The sequence below is a fragment of the Heteronotia binoei genome, chromosome 7, assembly GCF_032191835.1.
Source record: "Heteronotia binoei isolate CCM8104 ecotype False Entrance Well chromosome 7, APGP_CSIRO_Hbin_v1, whole genome shotgun sequence".
Lineage (NCBI taxonomy): Eukaryota > Metazoa > Chordata > Lepidosauria > Squamata > Gekkonidae > Heteronotia > Heteronotia binoei.
Genome location: NC_083229.1, coordinates 57,656,254 through 57,679,496, shown reverse-complemented (window position 1 = coordinate 57,679,496; position 23,243 = coordinate 57,656,254). Strand labels below are relative to the sequence as shown.

At 39.9% G+C, this 23,243-nt stretch overlaps 1 protein-coding gene across 2 annotated transcripts; it reads right to left on the bottom strand.

The window, feature by feature from the left end:
* Nucleotides 1-493: 493 nt before the first annotated feature.
* On the bottom strand, nucleotides 494-21,607 carry PPP1R42 (protein phosphatase 1 regulatory subunit 42). Of its 2 annotated transcripts, XM_060242958.1 has the most exons (8): nucleotides 21,416-21,607; nucleotides 20,466-20,632; nucleotides 19,323-19,461; nucleotides 14,895-15,011; nucleotides 6,695-6,812; nucleotides 5,745-5,876; nucleotides 1,822-1,981; nucleotides 494-786 (listed from the first exon to the last, which is right to left on the bottom strand). In XM_060242958.1, the coding sequence occupies exons 1-8, from the start codon at nucleotides 21,542-21,544 to the stop codon at nucleotides 720-722; spliced, it is 1,029 nt and encodes a 342-aa protein (XP_060098941.1). In that variant the 5' UTR covers nucleotides 21,545-21,607; the 3' UTR covers nucleotides 494-719. The 2 variants fall into 2 exon arrangements, with proteins under 2 accessions (XP_060098941.1, XP_060098942.1); XM_060242959.1 differs by lacking the exons at nucleotides 494-786; nucleotides 1,822-1,981 and adding an exon at nucleotides 5,509-5,570.
* Between the last annotated feature and the right edge of the window lie 1,636 nt (nucleotides 21,608-23,243).

The following is a 23,243-nucleotide window of genomic DNA, read 5'->3' as shown; positions in this document are numbered from 1 at the left end:
TCTCCCCAAACCCTTCCCTCTCCCAGATCCACCTCCAGTCTCCACGTGTTTTCCAACACAGACCTGGCAACCCTAATCTAATTTTCATTTGGCCTTAAACAGTGAACCAGACCAGATAGTATTTTGGGACCCAGAGTGGTGATGACAGTGATCACCTTAAAAAAATGAAGCAAATAAACAAGTCCAAAATTATGATTATACAATATTGAGAAAGTGAATAAAGATGCATAACTAGGGGAAGACCACATATATTGTTCCTTGTCTGATCCTGGGCATCACCAGGATCGATCTGCTGCTGTCTGAGTTCCAAACTCTAAAGTTTGCTGACAACTTACTTTGATATAGTCCTACTGACTTTGATGGATCTTCATCACACAGAAAGAACTGGCAATAGTGCAATGCTTGGTTTCTGTATTCTAATTTGGGAATGTTACCAATGACTCTAGTATAATAGAGATTTTTACACAAAGAATTTTGCACATCTTATTTTAAACCTTTTTATTTAAGAAGTTGATACATTGGATCTATCATACAAAAATAAAATCTTAATTTTTGTATTGTGAAAATGGTCTGAAATAGCACTTAGTATTTTCTGAGTTAAAATGTTAAGCTTTTACAACTGGATTCAATTTTCTTCTATTGCGTAGCTCTCTGGTGTGCTCCATTTTTTCCCCTATAGCATAAAAAGATGTCCTTCCGGTGCCTGTTTACAGAGGCATTTAGCTAAGGAGATGAGGTTCATGCAATTCTTTACGTGACTGCTGAGGACTATTCAAGGCTAAATGGCTGCGTGAACAAAACATTATAAAACAGTGTTTTAAAGATAACAATACTTTTGGATACACTGACAATGTTAGCATCATTTGTCTATTGGGATATGTTTCCAATAAATTTTAGTTACAGGTATTTAACACACAAGTGAATCACATTCCACAGGTCATATGCTTTACCCCAAGTAAATTTAATAAGCAGACTGTCTACAGTTTGTCGTTCTCATGCTGCAGCCCAGAATGCCCCACAAAATGATGTTCTGGGGGAGAAAAGTTTCCTAGTTTCTCAGGAGCAGCAGTTGAGGACATTTCAGAAGAGGGGAGGGGAGAAAGTCATCCTTTATATGTGGAAATTCTTCAGCCCACAGAAATACCTCCAAAATCCATCCTACATCTATAATTAACATGTAAGCACAATTTAGGGATGTCAGTCCCCAGGTGGGATGGGGTATCCCCCAGTTTGGGGGGCTTCTCCCAGACACCCTAAAACACATTTGTTAAACACCAAAATTAATATAGTTTGTAAATATATTCACCACCATAGTTCCAGATCAAAGAGTAACATTATGCATTATATCATACTTTTCTAAAGCAAGACAATCACCAAATATTTGGAAACAAGTGTTAGCTATTATTGCTAGGAACCTTACGCTCAGAAGATCAAAACCTGTTGGTGACCCTGGCCCAAAAGAAATCTGGCTGTCCTCCAGGGACCACCAGCAGGTTTTGATCTTCCAAGGAACACTCTACCTGGTGACATCTGCACCCTTTGCTCAGTTCCTTAGTGCATGTAAAACAGAGATGTTCTGTCAGGCATAAGGTTGAAGATAGCAACAGCTATGCTGTGGCTCTCGTTAGGGCCTCCTCCATTACCAGTCCCTGATCCGCCCAAGGGAGGGAGTGAAGTGCAATTTTATACCATTATTAAGTCTCACTGTTTTTATTGTAAATTGTATCCAGAAGACAAAACAAAACATTATCAGGTATACTAGTATACAGGGAGTGTGCAGCTAGAAGTTGTACTCCAAAGATGATTAGACAGGGAACATACCTGATTTTCCCAGTAACTTTATTTTCTTCCTGCGTTGCTGCTGACTGGGACTTTCTATTGCGAGATCTATGTGCCTCAGACAAAATAGCAAAATTTGGTTTTTCTTTACCTACTGGGTAGTAGTAAACAGGGAAATGAGGATGATCTGCATCATTACTGCCTGAAAGGTGCAAAGATATAAAAGCATTTACTATTCAGAAATCTCCTCTTAAGTATTAACCAGAATAATTAAGACAGCTACATCTATAAACCTTACAAAGTTGTAACAAAATAGTAGATTAGAATAGGTATATGAAAGTATAGTTTTTGACCACTATAAACATTACAGATATGAATGTTTTGTGTTAAAAATATCCTTGGGAATATTATTTACAGTAAACTTGGAAGAAGCAGAATTTTATGGAGACAGGTTTTTTCCTACCATACTGCTTTTCATATAGAAACTCTAGAAACTGAAGCGAATGAGTAAAACCATAACTTTTTAAAATAAAAACACAGTAACGTCATCAATTGCTTACTTGTAGTGTTCTTTGGGTCATTGTCCACACATTTAACACATACAGCAACTTGAGCCTGTGCAAAGCATTTATATCATTTACATCCAGCCCTTTCGCCCTGTGAGGACACAGAGACTCATATTGCTCTCCTCTCCTCCATTTTATCCTCACAATGTCCCTGTGAGGTAGCTTAGGTTGGGAATGTGTAAATGGCCCAAGGGCACCCAACAAGCTTTCATGACAAAATGGGGATTTGAACTTGGGTCTCCTAGATTCTAGTTTGGCACTCGGGTTGCCAGGCCCCCCCTGGCCATCAGCAGGGGATGAAAATGAAATGTTGGGAAACTCCTAGAGATTTGGGAATGAAGCCTGGGGAGGACAGGGACTTCACTGGAGTACAATGTCATAGATCCACCCTCCAAAGCACCCATTTTCTTCATGAGAACTGATCTCTATAGCCTGGAGATGAACTGTAATTCCAGGGGATCCCCAGGTCCCACCTGGAGCATGGCTTCCCTATCTGTCACTCTAACCAATCATCTTGACTGGAACTTTCTAAAATTAAGTTTAAGGATTATTTCTGGAGCTGACTCCACCCATCCTGAAGAGAGGCAGAAGCACACATTTCTAAAGTAGGCAGAGCCACACCTTCCTACTAATTTCTTAATGAAGCTTAATCCAACGAAGATGGAGGTCTTGTACCTGAGCTGAGGTGGAGTGGGATTAGATATCAGGCTCCTGGCCCTGGGCAGCACACCACTTGTGCTGGCTCAGGTGAAGAGCCTGGGAGTGACCCTGGGTGCCTCACTCTCTATGGAGGCCCAGGTGTCTGCAGTTGCCACGTCGGCCTTTTACTATCTTTGGTGGATCAGGCAGCTGGCACCCTACCACTCCCCTCAGGACTTAGCTGCAGTGACCCATGCAATGGTCATTTCTAGGTGGGATTACTGTAAATCACTTTACGCAGGCTTGCCATTGGGGCTAATGCAGAAACTCCAGCTGGTGCAAAATGAAGCAGCAAGCCTGCTAACTGCACTGCCTGTATGGGCATGCATTCAGCAAGGACTACACCAATTGTACTCGCTACCTATCAAGTACAGGATTTACTTCAAGGGTTTGGTATTGACCTTTAAAGCCCTGAGCGGCCTGGGAGTGACATATTTGAGGGACTGCCTCTCCCCATATGTATCCCAAAGGGCTTTATACTTAGTAAACCAACATCATCTCGTTGTCCCTGGCCCAATGGCCATCTGCCTCACCTTGACTAGCTTTCTCTGCCCTGGCACCAGCCTGGAGGAACATGCTCCCATTGAACATTAGGGCCCTATCAGATTTGCTACCTTTTCATAGGGCCTACAAAACAGCTGTTCCACTAGGCATTTGAGTAAGGCAGCGGGGACCCAAATTAACTGAACTGGCCTCCCTTGCTGCAATATTCCATCTTCCATTGGGCCTACTGAATAATTCATTCAGTTTATCTAACACTTCTGCATCGTTCTTAAGCAATCCTTCATTCCTTTGTGGGGGGTTTGATCTACCACACCATTAAGTGTGTGAATATCAAGGTGGAGAACTGCTCTTCTACTTTGGAATAGTAAATTGGCCAGATAAAGAAGCCTCGTGAACCACTACTGTAACCAAAACAGGACAATCAATATGCAGACCCACTGCCTTGGAAGCAATTTTTATAATGATGTGTGTATCAGAGAATTTGGTAGAAAGAAAGAGATCAGTATACCTATCTGCTTGTATAGAAAAGCACTTTTTAAAAAGAGACAATGAGTGCTGCATCTGCTGAAGTACATATCACACTTGGTATTGATTGATGAAGTGACTGTGTTCATTTTTGGTATGCCCCAGGGGAAAAAAAATTGGTTGGAGATACTGAAAGTGAATTGACCATTGTTTTTATTGAACATTTTTTCATGCTCAGCTTATCCATCCAGGTATTGTTCTTCTCCAGCAGGTTTAGCATTGTGATAGATATTTTATACTGAATACATCTCTCCCACAACTGATAGGCCAGAATGCCCAGAATCTTGGAGCTTTGTTTCTTCTTCTTTATATAATACATCACAGGACTGTGGTTGGTTATATACAGACATGTATATAGGGATCAAAGGCCTATACACTGTTGAAAACAATCAAGTGTTCAAGAATGGTCTTGGATTCCAAAGTTGACTGACAGTGTGGCTGTGGAAATGGATACCCCAGTGCCATGTGGATACCAATGGTAATATGGTAAATGTGGAAGATGGCTACATGAAATGCAACCATCTGAGGAGGCATCCAGCCACTAGAGAAGAAGGAACCCATGGTACAGTGCGACAAATTTTGGCTTGGCAGTCTGTAAGTTCATTAAATACAAAGCCTGTATCTGACGTGAGTGTTGTCATGGAAGTCATGGGACCAAGGGCACAATGAATTTGAATGATGGTTTGAGATGGTTGGTGATTGAAGCTGGATAAGAGTTTCATAATGGACCAAATTCTTTCTTGGGGGCAGAAAAACCTTGAAAGAATCCAATATTGCTCCTATAAATTGAACAGATGATAGTTCACAGATAGATCAGATGATTGTTCACAGACACAACTGTCACGCATTGACCTGAAGTCTCAGGCTGGCAAGAAAGTGAAGAGTAGTTGGAAGATTTCGTAAGAGGGTCGTAGTCTGTTGTTAGAAGTCAACTGTCTGAATAAAGGTAGATTCTGATTCTTTGATGACGCAGAATGCCACTGCCACTTCCATGGTCTTTCCAAAAGGGAAATCAGCTAAGTTTCCTGCCTGCCCTTAAGGGCCCTTTTTCATGACTGCATGGCTGGATCCAGGCCACTGTCAATCCAAAGTCAAGTAAAGAAAAACACAAAAAGTAGTCCAAAAAAAGTGTAGCTCAAAAGTTCCAGAGAATTTCTTCATGATGTTGCTGCTAGGGCAGTCAGATAAGAACTGAGTGGGAAGGCATGGCTCACCCACCTGAGGCATGCTTGTAACTGCCTATCCTCAAGATGGATGGACTCAGTGCCAGAAATAACTCTGTCACTTAAGCTATATGAAATTGCTAGTGATATAACAGGTTTGTGTTCCTATGTGTGTGATGCACAGAGTCCACAAATAATACTATTGCTGTCCAACAGCATATAACAGGATTGTATAGACCTTTAAAATGCAATGTAGGTTTATTCTAAATTGTTATAGTAAAATTATTTTGAAGATTTGCTAGAGAAGTTTCTATTCACCCCATTACGGAATTGTCTGCAATAGAAATAATTCTGTTTTACAACAAAGCATTCAAAATGATGTCTTTGACAATAATCTTCAAATTGTTATAATCTGGTCAGTCATCCACTGACTTTCCCCCCTCCCCATTCCATACTTGCTCATCTCAACATTGACCCTTTAAATAGTCAAGAAGATATTCTTGTTTACCAAAATGTGAATGTGGTGCATGCTCATTTGTTGAGCTTTCCACTCTGTTTTTCTTCCTGGCTTCTCTGGAGGCTTTCCAATTCATTAGGAATTGTCTTTCCATTTCCTTTATTTCTTTGCCATCAAGGGATTCTGAAGGGAATTTTTTTGAAACATATTAAGTCAACAAAAGATTAGTTTACTTTGGTTTACCCAATTCTTTCCTGAGTAAGGTTTTGGTATTCTTAGGAACATAGTCCATTGGGAAGTTTTTGCTTCAGTAGATTTTAAAAAAATCATCAATGCTGCTACAGCGGAGAGCTCCAACACATCTTAGGTCCAACCCCCCCCCCCCAATGTTTATTTTAACATTGTATGGCAGAGGAGAGAGAAGGAAACTTTAGCTCTTTCTTTCCCTGCTACTTTCTTGCTGAAAAAGCCACTCCAAGCTGCTTTTACTCCTGCTGGGAAAAATGAATGGGTACCTATATCCCCACCCACCCCCAGCTAGAAAAGTACAAATAAAAAGCTAAACCTAGCAGCCTATTATTACTGCACTAAACAGAATTAGGCCACTGAAATAAAATGTACAGATGTGACACATGCTAAGAACTGCCCCTCCTCTGCAAACATTCTCCAAGACAGCCACAGGATTTTAGACTGTTGATTTAATTTAGGATGAATTTTATACCAATATATTAGCTGACTATCTTCTATCTTGATTCTATTCATTCTGTCTCCTGATTCTATCTCCTGATTCTACTCATTCATATATTTTTTGCAAAATAGAATCATTATTCTTTAATCCACTATTAGATTTCCTAGTGCCAGGGAACATCTAATTTCCTTGCTTCTATGAAGCCTACTCAACAGAACTATGCCCAGGATTGTGTTCGTAGGACTGCTCTGTTAGTGTACTAATTAACACCATTTAAAATAAAACCATTCTGCTGGTATTGCTGTTATTTTACCAAGACTTTTTGACTGTAGTATAAGCCTGTCCCGGTATTTTGGTTTGTGGCAAATAGGATTCCCATTCAACTCTATTTTGATTAGCTTGGTCCACACACTCAGAACAAACTCCACGTCCTGCAAAAAGCAGAGAAAAAATATTGCTGATTATTTAGCATGATGCTATAACTCACCTTATTAATAATTATATCTATTCATTTTAGCATACTTTCCAAATCATTATTCATGTTAATAATACATTTTTCTATCCATGCAAGCTAGTAGCATTCTGATTGTTATTTTTCTTATTCATTATTCATGATTTCAACCAATTTCTTATGCAGCCTTTCTACTGCAAAGTTCAGGTATACCACATAGGGCACCAAAAATGGCAGCACAAACACCATTTGCAGTTCTTCATGTGCTCATGCAAGTTTTTGCATAAATTGGGCAGAGCTTTTATATGCAGGATATGCACATGTGGCTTGTTTTTCCTTCTAGAAATTGGCTGTGTCAGTGGCCTACATGAAGGAAATAGCTACTCCATGTGTGTGTGTGTATATATGCTGATTCCATTAATAAAACAGCAAGGTCAAACAAGATATTATTTCAATTAATCCTTTTCACACACATAGCAATATATGAGTGCAGAGTTGTGTGTTATTGATTAGGGGGCTGCTGGTAGAAATTCCTCTTGTACACATGGAGACCCTCATGTGTGGTGGGACAGATGGAGAGATAGGCCCAAAATTCTTTGTGACTATTACCCCCGTTACTCAGAATAATATAATTAAAAGTAATTTTCCTCCACATCTGTGAGTGGTATTTATATTCTTGGCCTGAATCTGGGGTGGGGGGAGGATTGTTGTTGTTTTTCATGAACTTTTTTCAGTATGGATTTTGCTTTTAATTGTTCAAGGGCAATGCAACCTAGATCAAATCTATTATTTTATACAACTGCTATATATATACAAGGTAGCATGATTTGTATATTTTGGCAGGCATAAGCCATCTTGTAGATACACACTGTCCAAACATTTTTGCAGTGCTGTTCTATATTCTATTGGCAGAGGCTAGCTAGGAAAGCAGTAGCTAACTGAACTGAAAGAAATTCGCTTTTCTCTCCTAGCTGAAGAATATCTTAATTTCTATTTGTATCTAACTTATATGTTTTATTTTTTAATATTGTTATTGGTCAGGGTATTTTTAAATAACATATCTATGGGTTGAATACTACAAAATGCAAGCAGAAGGTGCTTGCATTGGTGGATCTTCCCCTGCCTTTTCCTTTGCCCAGCTTCCTCCCTGAAACTCCCCAACAACTGATGCTCAGAGTCAGGAACCCCTTGTGGACAAAACACCATGCAATCTACACTGAGGAGGGAGAATCAAACAAAACTGTTCCTCATTCTCGTGCTGACAGGGACCTTCCTCCACTATGCTTCTTTTGCCAGCAAAAGAAAGGAGGCAGCAGTGATTTCACTGGGGCATATTAAAAAGAGTAACAGAGAATGGCTCCTGTGACTGAAACACCCTAAAGTCCAGTTCCCTCTCTCCTTGAATGCAGTCCCCTACATTTAATGGAATTTTGTTCATGAGGCACACTGAACAGCTTTGGTTTTTGGGGTCCTCAGAGGGCTACTGGGTGATGTAAAGACAGGAAAAAATGTACATCTGCTCTTGTTAGTTTTTAAGATCCTACTCAACATCTTTACACTGCCCAGAATGATTGCATTTGTATTCCTACAGTTCCTACAGAATCTATCATCACTTTAGACTTGAATTCACATCCAAAGCAATTTGTAAGCCTAGCCCTTTCAACAAGGTTAAAATGCCTCTGGAATAAAAACTTTACTGACTCTGAGACCAAATGTATTGTTTCTTTCTGATATATTTTTTTAAAAAACCTTACACTTCAGCTATTTTATGGGGAAAGGGGGTAGAGTGGATCCAACCCCCTGCTCCTCACTCAGAATAGATGAGTGCTGGAACTGTAACCTTTTTGAAAGGCCTTTCCATAAGCAACCTGGTGAAGGGAACTGTGTGTACAGTATTCATCCATGGCACAGTTCTCCATTCAGATTGAAATGCAAGCATGGAAGTCTGCTTTCATGCATGTAAGGCTGCAGGCTAGATCAGGGTGTTTGAATTTCATTCTGAATGCTTTACATTGTAGTGTCTTCAGTCATTCAGTAAAGGTGATCCAAATCATATTCTAGTGCAGGGATGTCAAACTCATTTGTTATGAGGGCTGAATCCGACAAAAATGAGACCCTGTGAGCTGGGCCATGTTGGGCTGGGCCATGTCTGGCCAGGCCATGTGTATACCTATTTAAGATTAGGTAGCAGAGGACACAGAGAAACACAATTAATTTTTAAAAAACTTAAAACATGCTTAAAACATTAGCATTTGTTGATCTTAAAGGTGCTTTGTTTTTCTCCCGTGGGATCCAGGGAACTGGGCTAAGGAAGTTCTGGATCTTTCCATCCTTCCCCAGGGGATGAGGAGGGAGAGGAGTCTCAGCCAATAGAAGGAAGATAGGCTTGGCTCAGTAGTTCTGCTGTGCAATTGAGAGAGCCTCGCAAAGCAAGCTCTCCCTCCCCTCCTTCCTCCCCAAGGGAGAAGCCTCAGCCAATGGAGAAAGAAGAGGTTTTGCTCTGTAGCTCCTGTGTGATTGAGCAAACCTTGCAAAGCAAGCTGTTATGCAGAAGGAAGCAAGAGAGGGAGAAAGAAGCAGATGACAGCCAGTTGCTCGGGGGTCTGGTTTGGCCCCCAGGCCGCATATTTGACATCCCTGTTCTAGTGTCTGTCTACTAGTCAGTTAAACCTAAAGAGAAAGAAAGCAATAAATGATATTTACCCACTATTGTAGTTTGGAAAGATGGAGTGTGAAGTGGTAAATATAAAGGCTTGGCTTTTGCCTAGAATCTTCACAGATGAAAAGTGGTTTTTAACTGATTCCCCTACTGCACCAGACCTTTGACTTCCTCCAACCTATTCATGGTGGGGTCTCCTATTCCCTAGCAGCTGCATTTCAGGGGGCATTTTAGCCTACAGAGGGAACCAGGAAGCAGAGAAGTTGTGCTCTGTAGAAGTTTTATACAAGATCCAAGTCATGGTTTCTAGAAGAGTGAAAAGGTAGTAAAAAAGAATGTGGGCATCATCAATATACAGGAGGTCAAGTCTTATGAGAAGGACAAGTTATGTTGCTTAGATTGACGACAAGAAGACATTCAAATCATTCCCTCATATATGGATCCTGAAAACACTAGAAATGGTAAACATCAGTAAAACTGTAATAATGTTTATCAAAAATGCCATGAGTAAGTTGATAGTGAATGGAGAGGAAACAGGAACAGTTAATATCAAACAAGGAATTTTTCAAGGAGACTCACTATCACTGCTGATCTTTCTCATTGCACAATCATCCTCAACATCACAAGCCTAGGATACCACCTTTCAAAGGCAGGTCCAAAGATTTCACACTTATTGTATATGGGTGACTTGAAAATGTATGGAAAGTGATTATCAGAGACTGATTCTCTTCTTAACACAGTTCAAACACTCAGCAAACATAGCAATGGAATTTGACCTTGACAAATGTGCAGCATTAACATTGAACAGAGGAAAGATAATTGAACAAGAAGAAATCAAGAACAACAATGTCAAAACACAGGGCTTTGAAGAATGTTACAAATATCTTAGGATTTTGGAAACTGATGTACCCTTGTTAAGAAAAATACAAGAAGCAACCAAGAAGTATTACCAAAGAGTTAAAAAGATACTGCAAACAAAATTAAATGGAGGCAACGTGGAAAAGGCAATTAACACATGGGCAGTCTCAGTTTTAAGACACACGGCATTATTAATTGGAAACAAGCAGAATTAGAAGCAACAGATTGCAAAACTCGCAAGGTAATGACAATTCATCACTCCCTACACTCTAGAAGCGATGTTGATTATCTTAACTTACCAAGAAAAGTAGGTGGAAGAGGTCTCCTGAAAATTAAGCAACCAGTTGAAGAAGAAAAACAAGCACTAAATGTCCACTAAGAAAAGTAAAAAGAAGCTTCTAGTTGAAGTATACAAGGCAGATTGATTTGAGGTTATAGAAACCAAATGAGATTGCAAAAAGATTTAAATCAAAACTCATTTTGGCCAGGAAGGCAATATTTGAAAGATACAGAGAACAAAGTTAATAACAAAAACACCTGAATGTGGCTCCAAAATGGACACCAAGAAAGAAACGGAAGGACTCATTATTGTTGCACAAGAGCAGGCACTTAAAATTAATAGTATGAAAGTCAAGATTCAGAAGACCAGTGATAATAGCAAATGTCTATTTTGCAAATCAAAGAATGAAACAGTCAATTACATGGTCAGTGCCTACTGTAAAATTGCTCAAACTGATTGCAAAGACTGTTAGAGTTGCAGCTATGTTGCCCTGGAATCTTTGGAAGAAGCAACCAGACAAGGTCATGGAGAATGAAACAAAGATTCTTTGGGACTTCCAATTGCAAACAGATAAACACCTGGAACATAATACCCCTGATATCATAATTGTAGGGAAAAATGAGAAATAGGGTTTGGATCATTGACACTGCAATACCAGGAGGCAGCAAAATAGAAAAGAAAGAGCAGGAGAAGATCATACCAAGATCTCTGAATAGAGTTAAAGCGTCTCTGGGAGAAGGTGACCATCATGCCAGTTGTCATTGGAGCCCTTGGAGCAGTGCCTAGGTGTTTCAAGAAACACCTGAACATTCAGGGAATTAAGCAATAACACCAGCTCAGCTCCAGAAGACAGTATTGCTTGGAACAGAAAGAATCCTGTGAAGATACATCTACGATTCCCAAGGACTTGGCTAGATCTTGAATTGCAAAATACCATCTATCAGTCAAATATTTGACTCTGACAATTCTTAACGACACCAACAACAATTCTAAAGGGTTTGTAGAATCTTTCGGGATCAAGGGCCGTGTTCTACTGGAGAAAGTTTTCCTTCCAGACGTTTCGTTCTCAGCTGCGGAGAACATCCTCAGTGGCGTTGCAGCCGGAGCAGGCGCTCAGACCTTCTTGGCTGCTGTGCATTGAGTGGGGCCAGGGCTGCTGGAGAGCTGCTATTTCTAGGCTGGAGGGGGTGTGATGAAAGGGCAATTGGTTTGTGGATGAGCCCATTGTTTGGTAGGGCTTCCTGGAAGGGTAGTGATAAGGAAACTGGCTGTTGAATGTGACCATTGTTCCGTGTTAATTGCTGGGAGGGTTGGAAGGGATTTGAAGATAAGGAAGATGGTTGTTGACTGTGCTGATTGTTCTGTGGAATTTGCTGGTTATTCTGAGACTTTCTGCAATTTATAGTCTGTAGGGTGTTTTGCAGAGCTGGGTACCAAGATTGGTGGATGAAAATGCCTTCTTCCTTTCTGTTAAAATTGTGCTGGTGTCTGTAAATCTCAATAGCTTCTCTGTTCAGGCGGGTATGATAATGTGAGACCGTAGAAAGGACTTCAGTTCTTTCAAAGTGGATGACGTGGTCTCCTTCTTGAAGTGCATGTTCAGCTACAGCTGATTTTTCTGGCTGAAACAAGCGACAGTGTCTCTTGTGTTCAGTGAGACGGGTGTTGATACTGCGTTGGGTAGTGCCAATGTAGACTGCACCACAGGAGCAGGGTATTTTGTAGACTCCAGGGGTTGAAAGTGGATAGAAATAGCCTAGAAATAGCAGCTCTCCAGCAGCCCTGGCCCCACTCAATGCACAGCAGCCAAGAAGGTCTGAGCGCCTGCTCCGGCTGCAACGCCACTGAGGATGTTCTTCGCAGCTGAGAACGAAACGTCTGGAAGGAAAACTTTCTCCAGTAGAACACGGCACTTGATCCCGAAAGATTCTACAAACCCTAATGATGTTACCAGCCGTGAAAACCTGAAATCTTTGATAACAATTCTAAAAGTTGATAAAAAAAAGAATGCACCTCAAACTTTAATCCAACTAAAGCAGAATTTGAAAACACACAACAGTGTATCTCTATAAAAATGTAAAAAGCAGCCCCATGGCGCAGAGTGGTAAAGCAGCAGTACTGTAGTACTGTGGTCTGAACTCTCTACTCATGATCTGAGTTCGATTCTAGCGGAAGCTGGATTCAGGTAGCTGGCCCAAGGTTGACTCAACCTTCCATCCTTCCGAGGTCGGTAAAATGAGTACCCACCTTGCTGGGGGGAAAGAGTAAAAGACTGGGGAAGGCAATGGCAAACCACCCCGTAAACAAGTCTGCCGTGAAAACGTTGTGAAAGCAACGTCATCCCAGAGCCGGAAACAACTGGTGCTTGCACAGTGGGCCTTTCCTTTCCTATAAAAATGTATCAATTATCCAGTTAAACTTTGATGAATGTATCCAGATAATTTTGCAGATTTTTGTTGACCACTATTCAGTTGATAAATGATCCAGAACATGCTCACGCCAGTGTATGTTTATCTAAGAGCGTACTAATCCCATGCTGAAATATGATTACACTTTGGATACGCTCTAGTAGTTCATTGCCTTCCTGTCTCTAATAAAGTGTTTCACTTTCCAGCCTTTCAATAAGTTGTACTAAAGGGACTAGACACTTTTTGGGGCAGTCTCTGTTTGATAAATGATCATGTCATGCTATCACTTAGAGGTCTACCGCAAAATACTAAAAAGCAAAATATATTCTAGGCACACTGCGTATTGTGTGTGTGTGTGTGTGTGTGTGTGTGAAAGCCTCAAATGACATCTATAGTACTGACTGTAGTCTTCTTCCCAATTAATGATGGCCATTTAAGAACCTGTATTTGACCAATGTACTCCAATTTTTATCAGCTATGTCTAGCTCAAGTGCCGTACCTACATCTGTAGACAGCAATTTGTCATCATACTGACAGTCTGCCATTATCTATTTCAGAAAATCTATATTTTTTCTCTTGTTCCTGACTGAATTGTGAAGTAAAGGAATTAATCTTTTTGCTATCTTGTTGTCATAATCAATAATGGCCAAAGGTTGAATAAATTAAAGATTTACAACAATCTCCTCATAACACTGAACCAGCATAAACTATTTCTGAATAAGGTACTATATAGAGGTGTAAGAGTGACAGTTTTACAGCCTGCACTTTATAGAGCTTTGTAGAAGCCATTCATAGGCATTTCTCATTGGGTGAAGATAATGTTTCCTCTATAGAAGAAAATGTGACACTTTGGGATATCGTATCCCAAAAGAGGCTCTGAATTTTTTTTAAAAAATCAGGTCAAATTCTAAACAATTTGTATATTTCAAGGTTAACAAATCCCAAATCTAACAGGGACATTTGCAACTAGTGTTCCCTCTAAGCTGAGTTAGCGTAAACTAGCTCACAGATTTTTAGCCTCCAGCACACACATTTTTGTCTTAGCTCAGGAAGAATGACCCCAGAACACAATAATTTATACAGTAGCTCACAACTTTAATATCAGTGGTTTGCAAAGTAGAATTTTTGCTCACAAGACTCTGCAGCTTAGAGGGAACATTGTTTGCAACATTTTGTAAATCTCAGGCTGAAAGTTTTTAAAGATCTGGCACAATCATGAATAGAGTGAAGTGTCCCTAGGGCATCTTTGGCACCTTCCCTTCCTCAAAAGCTCCTCCCAAGGGTTGAAGTACCCTGGGGACTGCACCGGATATGGTGCAGAGAGCTGTACTAGTGAGGGGAGATCTGTGGAAACAATCCTCTCATTCTTTATAGGTCCCCTGATATTATATATATATATATATATATATATATATTTTCCTGCTTACTTAAGTGGAACCTACTGACTAATCCAAAGGATGTGCAAGGCTCTTGGCTTCAGCCTCACCTCCTTGTCAACCTATGGCCAGTGCTATAAAGGCACACAATGCTACTCATGCTTGGTGGTTTGTATACTACAGAAGAGCAACACTGGTACACCTTATGATGCTGGATATGGGCATTTTCCCTCCCACAGCAATCTTAACAAGCACATAAATTTATTTCCATGCACATAAAGACTGCTTTGTTTAAAATATACAAAGTAAAATATAAAATCATTTTTCAGTGTGCTTATTTTCTACACTATCTCTGAAACTTTACAAAAAGAACAATTCAGATTACCAATGTGAAAAGAAACCTTTTTACATTAAAACATCTTTACCTTATCAATCACATTATTTTCTTTTACAATAATAATCCCCATTTTCTTTGTATTACCTTCACACGATGAAGTTGGTTGTCCACAGCTATGAGATGGGAGAGGTTTTCCAAAACAGCTAATTCACTTAGTTCATCAATGTTATTGTTACTTATATTTAAAACTGATAAAGCCTTCTGAAATGATACAAGCATTTTAAAATAATTTTTTGATAAAATTTTAAAAATTCAGATTTATCATCTCATTTTGAAACACTCTGAAACAATGAACAACTTATAAAACTATCTCATAATAGATTCAAATGTTTTATTGCATCAGCTCTGAAGCCATAATAAATAATACAATTCCAATATATACACACCTAAATCATAATTTTTTCAAAGATTAAAATACTATATAACATTGTAACATTTAATATTAACTTAAAACCCAACCGATAATGTACTGCAAAATTAACAAAAACTTATCAACAACTAATTCCAAATATTAAATATCTAATATCCTGTGTAAAATCATAAATTACCCAGGGGATTCCATTGATCTAATAACCAACCATAGTTTGGATTGGTTTGGCCTTTTTATTCGCAACAAATGCAATAAATCTTACCATTTTAAAAGTAACAAATCTGCCTTTATCTGTCAACAATGATACTAAGTATAGTCTGATTTCACCTTCAATAAAATCAAGATAAAATGGAGTCAGGGAGTGTTTAATGTTCTTCATAATAGATCAGTTATCCCATAGACAAAACTTCCAATACACAAAATATAGCTGGGTGAGAATCGCAATTTTTGAAAGTCATTTTGAAGTGCAGTACAGAAAGAAAATATTAGCTTCACATTTTCAGAAAGAAATAGGGAACTGGGAACATTCTAGCCCAGGGGTGGCCAAACTTGCTTAGCGTAAGAGCCACATAGAATAAATGCCAGATGTTAAAGAGCCGCAAGACATGAACATCAGATGTTTGAGAGTCACAAGATGGACGGAAGGAAGGAAAGAAGGCAGGCAGGCAGGCAAATAGATGGGGAAAGAGGTGGAAAGAAAGCAACTTGAATTTTAAATGCATTCTCCAAGCCACCGGATGGCATGGTTTAGATCTTACTCAGTTCCGCAGGGCCTGTAAGACAAGCCTCTTCCGGCTAGCCTACGCCTGACTAGATTAAGGTAGCTTATCAGACTCTAGTGAAATATATGGTATAGTTTTAATGTTAAGATTTTAATGTTTTTAAATGCTTTGACTTTTTAATTGTAATAATTTTGCACTTTATTGTTTTATCGTTTGTTGTGAGCCGCCCTGAGCCATTTTATGGGAAGGGCGGGATATAAGTCATAGTATAAATAAATAAAATAAAAATAAATAAGTGATTTAAAGAGACAAATGGCTTCTTGAAGCTGGCCAACAAATGCCTTCTCTAAGATGGTGGGGGGAGCGGTTCAAGAGCCAATATGTGTGAAAGAGCCACATGTGGCTCCCCCTGTTTAGCCACTCCTGTTCTAGCCTTTCTAAACTTGATTTTATAATTTAAAAATAAAATTATTAGTTCTATGTCTCAGTTAGCAGTACATTTTTCATGTTTAGGCAAACATAAGATTACAGCAATTATAGTGACCTGTTTGCTTCTGGGCCGAATTCAAAGAGCTGGGTAGGTGAAGGCCCTTCACAGCTAGCCTAAGGCTCTAGGGTTGCCAGGTCCAGCTCAGGAAATATCTGGGGTCTTTGGGGCTAGAGCCAGAAGACATTAGGAGTGGAGCCAGGAGCAACAGTGTGACAAGCACAATTGAACTCCAAAGGGAGTCTAGTCATCACATTTAAAGGTATTATAACGTGTGTAAAAGTTTATGTTTACATAAGCAACACTGAACGGTGTTGGTGCTCCTTGCAAATTGCTTAAAGGTTGCTTGTTGTTCTGCGTGAGTCAGCATATGTGATTAAATGTATAACTGAGTACTGTTTCTTGAACAAGTATTTGCAGCATTTTTTGGACTGTGTGCCCCAGCGGTTTTTGACATTGACAGTAAAACAAACAAAACATATTACCCTGGGCAAACTGAATTAGACATCTCTCTCAAAAGCAGTTTGGCATGTGGGTCTTTTGTTTGTAGTGTTTTCCCCCCCCCCCTTTGTTTGTGTAGCCAAAAACACTCTACCCCTTAAAGCAGTGGCCCCCAACCTTTTTGGCACCAGGGACTGGCCCCAGGGCCGGCAGGCTGGGGGCACTGAATTTGCCTAAAATCTTAACAGAAGGAAGTGGGGAGGAGCCAAGGGTGGTGGTGCTTTTTCAGCGGGTTGCTTGCTGCTGCTATCCCCAGTGCTGATCATGAGCACGCCAGAGAGGCATAGGAGCCCAGCCTTCGGTGTTGTTTTTCCTGCCAATCAGCTGATCAGAGGGGGAAGTTGGCTTTTATAGAGCCCGGGAACTCAGCACTTCACTGCCCCTTCCTGGGCCTTAAAATTGTGAAGAAGGAAGTGAAGTGCCGTGGGGAATGTGTGTGTGTGTGCAGTGCCACACAGGGTCGGTGGGACTCTGCACGGCCCGGTTGCTAACAGGCCGCAGACCAGTACCAGTCTGTGGCCCAGGGGTTGGGGACCTCTGCCTTAGAGGTAACTGAAGTAGCTACGTATTTTTCGCACCATAAGACGCACTTTTTCCTCCCCAAAAAATGGGAAAAGTGTGTGCGTCTTATGGAGTGAAGGTACCTTCCTGGGGGGCGGGGATCCGCTGCCTCCGCCTCTGATCCCGGCGCTTCCCCCGCTCCTGCCCGCCTGGCTCCAGCTTCTTCCAGCAAGTGCTGGGATCGCTCCACGCTGTCCCCACTGCAAACCCAGTGCTTCGCGAGCGCCAGCTGCGGAGGGGGCAGCGTGCTTCCTCCGTGCCTGTCTGCCTGGCTCCAGCTCTGACGCTTACAGCAAGCGCCAGGATCGCTCCCTCTGCCCTCTGATCCCGGCGCTTGCTGTAAGCATCAGAGCTGGAGCCAGGAAGACAGGCATGGAAGAAGCACCCGCCCCCTCTGCAAACCCAGCACTTTACGAGCGCCAACTGTGGAGAGGGCAGCATGCTTCCTCCGTGCCTGTCTGCCTGGCTCCAGCTCTGATGCTTACAGCAAGCGCCGGGATCGGAAGGCAGAGGGAGCTATCCTGGCGCTTGCTGTAAGCGGCAGAGCTGGAGCCAGGCAGACAGGCACGGAGGAAGCACGCTGCCCCCTCCACAGCCGGCGCTCGCAAAGCGCTGGGTTTGCGGAGGGGGAGGGTGCTTCCTCCGTGCCTGTCTGCCTGGCTCCAGCTCTGCAGAGGCCATTCTGTGGCTGCATCCACCACTCTATATCAGAATTCCAAAGGTGCCTGCAAACCCCCAAAGGTTAGGACCTCTGCTTTAAAACATCTGCCCTCGCTTGGTCATAGGGACAAAAATTCTTATCACAGGCAACAAAGCAAGTGGCTAATTACAAGCTAGTTTTGTTCATTCTCGTTTCTCTTGACACACTTAAAAATAAACCCTACAGAAATCCACATAAGAATTGGCAAATGTGTAATCAGGAGAGAGAAGAATCAAGCAGTTGGGCAAGGTGAAGTTAAGGCGATTTGGGACAGACTTCACTGAAGCTCTGAGACTTAAGGGGAGGCTGTTGCTCTATGACTGGCATTTACTTGGCATACAAAGAGTTCTAGGTTCAGCTCCTGATATTTCCAGCAGGCAACATAAAAGACCCCTCTACCTAAGACTCTGGAGAACCACTGCTAGTCCAAGTAGACAATACTACCTTGATGGACCAATTGTCCAACTCAAGTAGAAGTCAGCTTCACATGAGATCTATTTTAGAATTGATTTGATTTTTTAAAAAAAATATGTTTCCTTTCTGTTCCAAAGGGCTTTTGAGGTACCTTATAATGCATAAAACCAAAAACAATTGTAAAAATTTACTTGCTCAAATGAGTGCTGCTTAGAAAAAAGTCATATTTGGAAATCTATACTTTCCCCCACTAAATCATCTATTTCTTCTGAATACATTATGTAAATATGGGCTTTGATTTCAAACTAAGCATACTTACTTTTTAAAAGTATGACCTACTGAGATTAGTGTCATTTACTTTCAAGTTAATGTGCTAGTATCATATTGGCCAACTGTATTATGGCTACAATACTAAAAATACTTTATTGGGAGTAAACCCTATGGAATAAAATGAGATTTACATCCAAGGAGACCAGTTTAGGATTGCTTGCTATATTACTTGACTGGAAGTAAATGCAAAATAATAAGTCAACAATAAGTTGCTGTAAAGCAAAATTAAAATTTTTCAGAACATTATGACTGGTTACTCTGCATTAAAATGTCTTAAATGTTGAATAAGAAATATTAGCCCTGTGCAGTCTGTAAGTCCTGTGGGAAATTTATGACAAATGGATGTAAAGTATTTGTGAGCTGGCACAATAACTCCCACTGCAATCAATGTCTATCACCAGATGTCATTTAAACTCTATATTCTTACTGCTAGTGAATGAAGACTTCTTGGGTCAAACAAGAGCTTTTCTCCTAGGGGAAGCTGCTGGCTTTCAACATGTAACTCTCTCAGTTCTTCTAAATTCTCTAAGCCTTCCACTACAGTGATGTAATTGCCACCCAGATACCTTAAGAGAATAACAGAAAAGTGACTTCATTTTTATGGTTTGTATAAAAATGCAGACTCATACACTTCTGAAAGCAAAAAGTTTCTTTTGTGAACTTAATATCAAATAAATCATTAAACTATCACCCCAACCTTCAGCGGAAGCAGGTTCCTCCAAAGTTAATACTAAGGGCCAGACTACATGCTGGGGATCCATATCTGGACCTTGCACATGTAATTTAGCCACACACACACTTAATCAGACATGAAGGCCTTTATGTGGAAGGCAAAGTTTTTCCCTCTGTGCTGCTTGTCCCCCTATCAAAAAGGCCCCACCTATCCCCGGGCTGCTTTTAGTGCTGCTAGTACAGACTTGTCCTGTGCCTGCCTTTTTACAAGTCACAGTTAAACTCTTACCTCCTCACACTGCACCTGCCATCCAGACCCTCTGCAGATAGCTTTTTGAAGCAAATATGTAGAATTGGGAAGGAGTAGCCAAACTGCGAATCTTTTAAGGCACAGAATAGATTGGATCAGGCCTCAGATTCAGTGGGAGCTCACAGGAGCACAGCTCCTGTACCTTTCTGAGAGTTCCACCTCCTTGTCCATTGAATAGTTTGTTCAGCTGCATAACAATCCCTGGATGAGCTCCACTACCTATTTTTCTACAAAATGACCCCTGGACTGGATAGCCTATATAATTAACTTATGAATAAGACCTGATACTAAAAGGCAGAAAAACATACACATTCTAATTTCTATTAACTGTCAAATTGAGATACAGTGCAGCCAGCATTAAGCAGAGCCACTGATTTCAAAGGTATAGTCAAAAACATATCTAATTGGCTTAAATTTGTTAAACTTTAACTTGCTTTCCCCATAGATTTACAGAACACAAAAACAAAATTCCTAAACAACTAGTGCAAAATCTTTTCATATTTGGAACATATTCAGCACGATTAATCTATTCTTGTATTTCTTAGGCAAATTTGTAAATACACCTGAGAAAAGTAATTTTTCACTTACAATTTTTCAAGTTTTATTAATGATGTTAGATTTTCCATTCGTGTAATGCAATTGTTTTGCAGGTACAGGTGTCTTAGATTTGTAGCAAAGTCCAAGTTATGTATCTGTCTTATTTGGTTATCATACAAATAAAGGACATTAAGGTTTTTACACAAAGACAGGTCATCCTAAGAGAAAGAAGGATAGTGTTACTCTATAAAGTGTTGAGTAACTGCTTGTGCATTCTAATTTTTCAGGTCGCGGATTTCTCCTGCACCGTTGCATGGCCTGTTACACTTCCACAAACAAGCTATCCTAAACCCAAGTACTTGTACCTTGTCATCCTTGGCAAACATTCAAACAGCAGTCCAGTACATGAATATTATCTTTATTTACCATGGCTGCGATCCAAAGAAACATGTAACTAGTTTTACATGCCCAAGGGGACTTTTGAGTTTGTATTTCTTGAGTAGCAGCCGCCACGTGATTCGGTAAACTCTTTGAAACCAAGGAAACTTTTCCTAAATCCTTTGGACTATAGCATGGTGGTCTGCTGTTCAGAGAAAAGCAGCCAAGAAAATCTCTTGGGCATGCTGATATATTTCAGCTCACTGTTATATTAGAACTGAAGATTATGTCAGAATGTAGGGTTGCGACCAAGTATACATTTTTTGTACAGAAACATACTGGAAAACATATATTTGTTTCCAATATTCCAATCTCATTGAGAAGAATATATTCCAGTCAAAATCAAAGCCAATTACTTATAAACAAGAAGTGCATTTATTGAAATGTGTGATATCTCAAAGAAAAATGTTCAATAAACTATTTTCAAGCTAATTATTGCAACAGTGTGATATACATTACAAGTTCCAAGATCCCTCCCATACTTCTTTTACTAAAATTAAGCACTAGTTATTTTATTGAATTAAAAATATAATTTTTAGCTACAAATAAAATAGTTTTCTTACAATGTTATCTATGTTTTTATTAGATAGCTTGAGATGAGTTATCCTCCTCAGGTGCTGGGCCAAGGACTCATCTCTGCGATTCTTTTGACTGAGGCTTTTAGCAATAAGCTCCAACGTTAAGCGAACCATTGTTTTTATAATAAATCCAGTTCTGAGTTGATACGAAGTATCTTTGTTGCACAGAGCCCTTTAAAAAAAGCATTATTATTATATACTTTTCCTGCAACATTCTAGTTTCTACAAAACATTCTGGTGGAACTCAGCTTTTTCTCATATATATGCTAACAATGTTTCTAATTTTCTAGGAATACAGGGGATAGTAATTGTCATCCCAGTTTTGCTTATACATTATTACACAAATAAACCATCCTTACTAGATTTACTGGAAGTACAACTGCTAGCTATTTAAGTAAATCTTATCACGTCATTGACAAAATCAATAACTGCCCATACCCATGCCTTCTCTGTCATGGCCCTCACCTTGTATAATGGCCTGCCCAAGGAGGTCAGGAAGGCTCCCACTCTCCTGGCTTTCCACAAACTATGCATAATTTAACTATAAATTATGAAATGTTAATTTTAATGCTTAATTTTATATTTTATGTTAGTTTTACATGTTGTAAGCTGCCCTGAGCCACCTAGTGGGAAGGGTGGGATATAAATCTCAGATAAATAAATAAATAAAAATAAACTGAAGAACAAAGTTTGAGTCCAGTGGCATCTTTAAGACCAACAAAGTTTTATTCAAGGTATGAGCTTCTGTGTGCATGCACACTTCCTCAGATACAATGAAATGGAACTTACCAGTCCATACATATAAGGCAGAGGTGGGACAGTAAATTAGCATACAACATAATGAAGATGTTTTAACAGATGCAAACAGGAATAACAAGCTGAGTTTATAAGGTCACCATTGTTTGGATTTTATGAATAAAACTGAATAAAAGTGAAAAAAATTACCTTACAAATGTATACACAACTATCACCCACCATTTAAAACTAAGTATTTCATCCTTTGTATGATAGTTCCTGCCGCTAACAGTTTATACTTGTATACTTTTTAAAAATGATGCCTACATTCAGGACAATAATTTCTCAATCTAAATTGCTGATTGCAGGGCTTTTTTTTAAGCAGGAACGCAGTTCCGGCTGGCTTGGCATCAGGGAATATGGCCTAATATGCAAATGAGTTCCTGCTGGGCCTTTTCTACAAAAAATCCATGTGTGAAACAATGGTGATATCAGGGTGTGTGGCCTAATATGCAAATGAGTTCCTGCTGAGCTTTTTCTACCAAAAGAGCCCTGGCTGATTGACTGAGAAGAATCCTAAGGAGATCTACTCAGAATCCTAGTCAAGTGCATTCAATGGGAAATTCCCAGGAAAGTAAATTTTGAAGTTCTGCTGTGAAATAAATCTAATTCAGCAGGACTTACTTTAGGTTGAATATGGCTGGAATTGAATTGCCAATTACATTTCAGAGACAGTACTGCAAAATTAGGATATATTAGCTCTGTTAACATATTACTGTGAACACACATACTGCTTTGCCTGTTGGTAAGAAAGAGCAAATGCACATTCACTTTACAAAGGACACCAAGGACCAGCACCTGGATCAATGTGGGGTTTCAGTTGCACATTCAGCTGTACATACTATGAGCAAAAGAATTATTCAATGCACATACAAATAAAAATCAAGTGTACACTGTACATACATTGTACATGCATCCAGTGTAACCTGTGAACAGGGTTCTTGTTACAACAAAATACAACACTTTTAATAAAAAGGAAACACTAATCTTAATTGTACAAATAGATTACACACACACA

What these genes read in the sequence shown, in the direction of transcription:
- PPP1R42 (XM_060242958.1), bottom strand. Translation starts at nt 21,544, where the DNA reads ATGGTTCGCTTAACGTTGGAGCTTATTGCTAAAAGCCTCAGTCAAAAG. An exon ending in GAAGTCTTCATTCACTAGCA is followed by an intron (nt 15,012 to 19,322) that starts GTAAGAATATAG and finishes GTATCATTTCAG; the next exon opens with AAGGCTTTATCAGTTTTAAA. An exon ending in TGCACCACATTCACATTTTG is followed by an intron (nt 1,982 to 5,744) that starts GTAAACAAGAAT and finishes TGCACCTTTCAG; the next exon opens with GCAGTAATGATGCAGATCAT.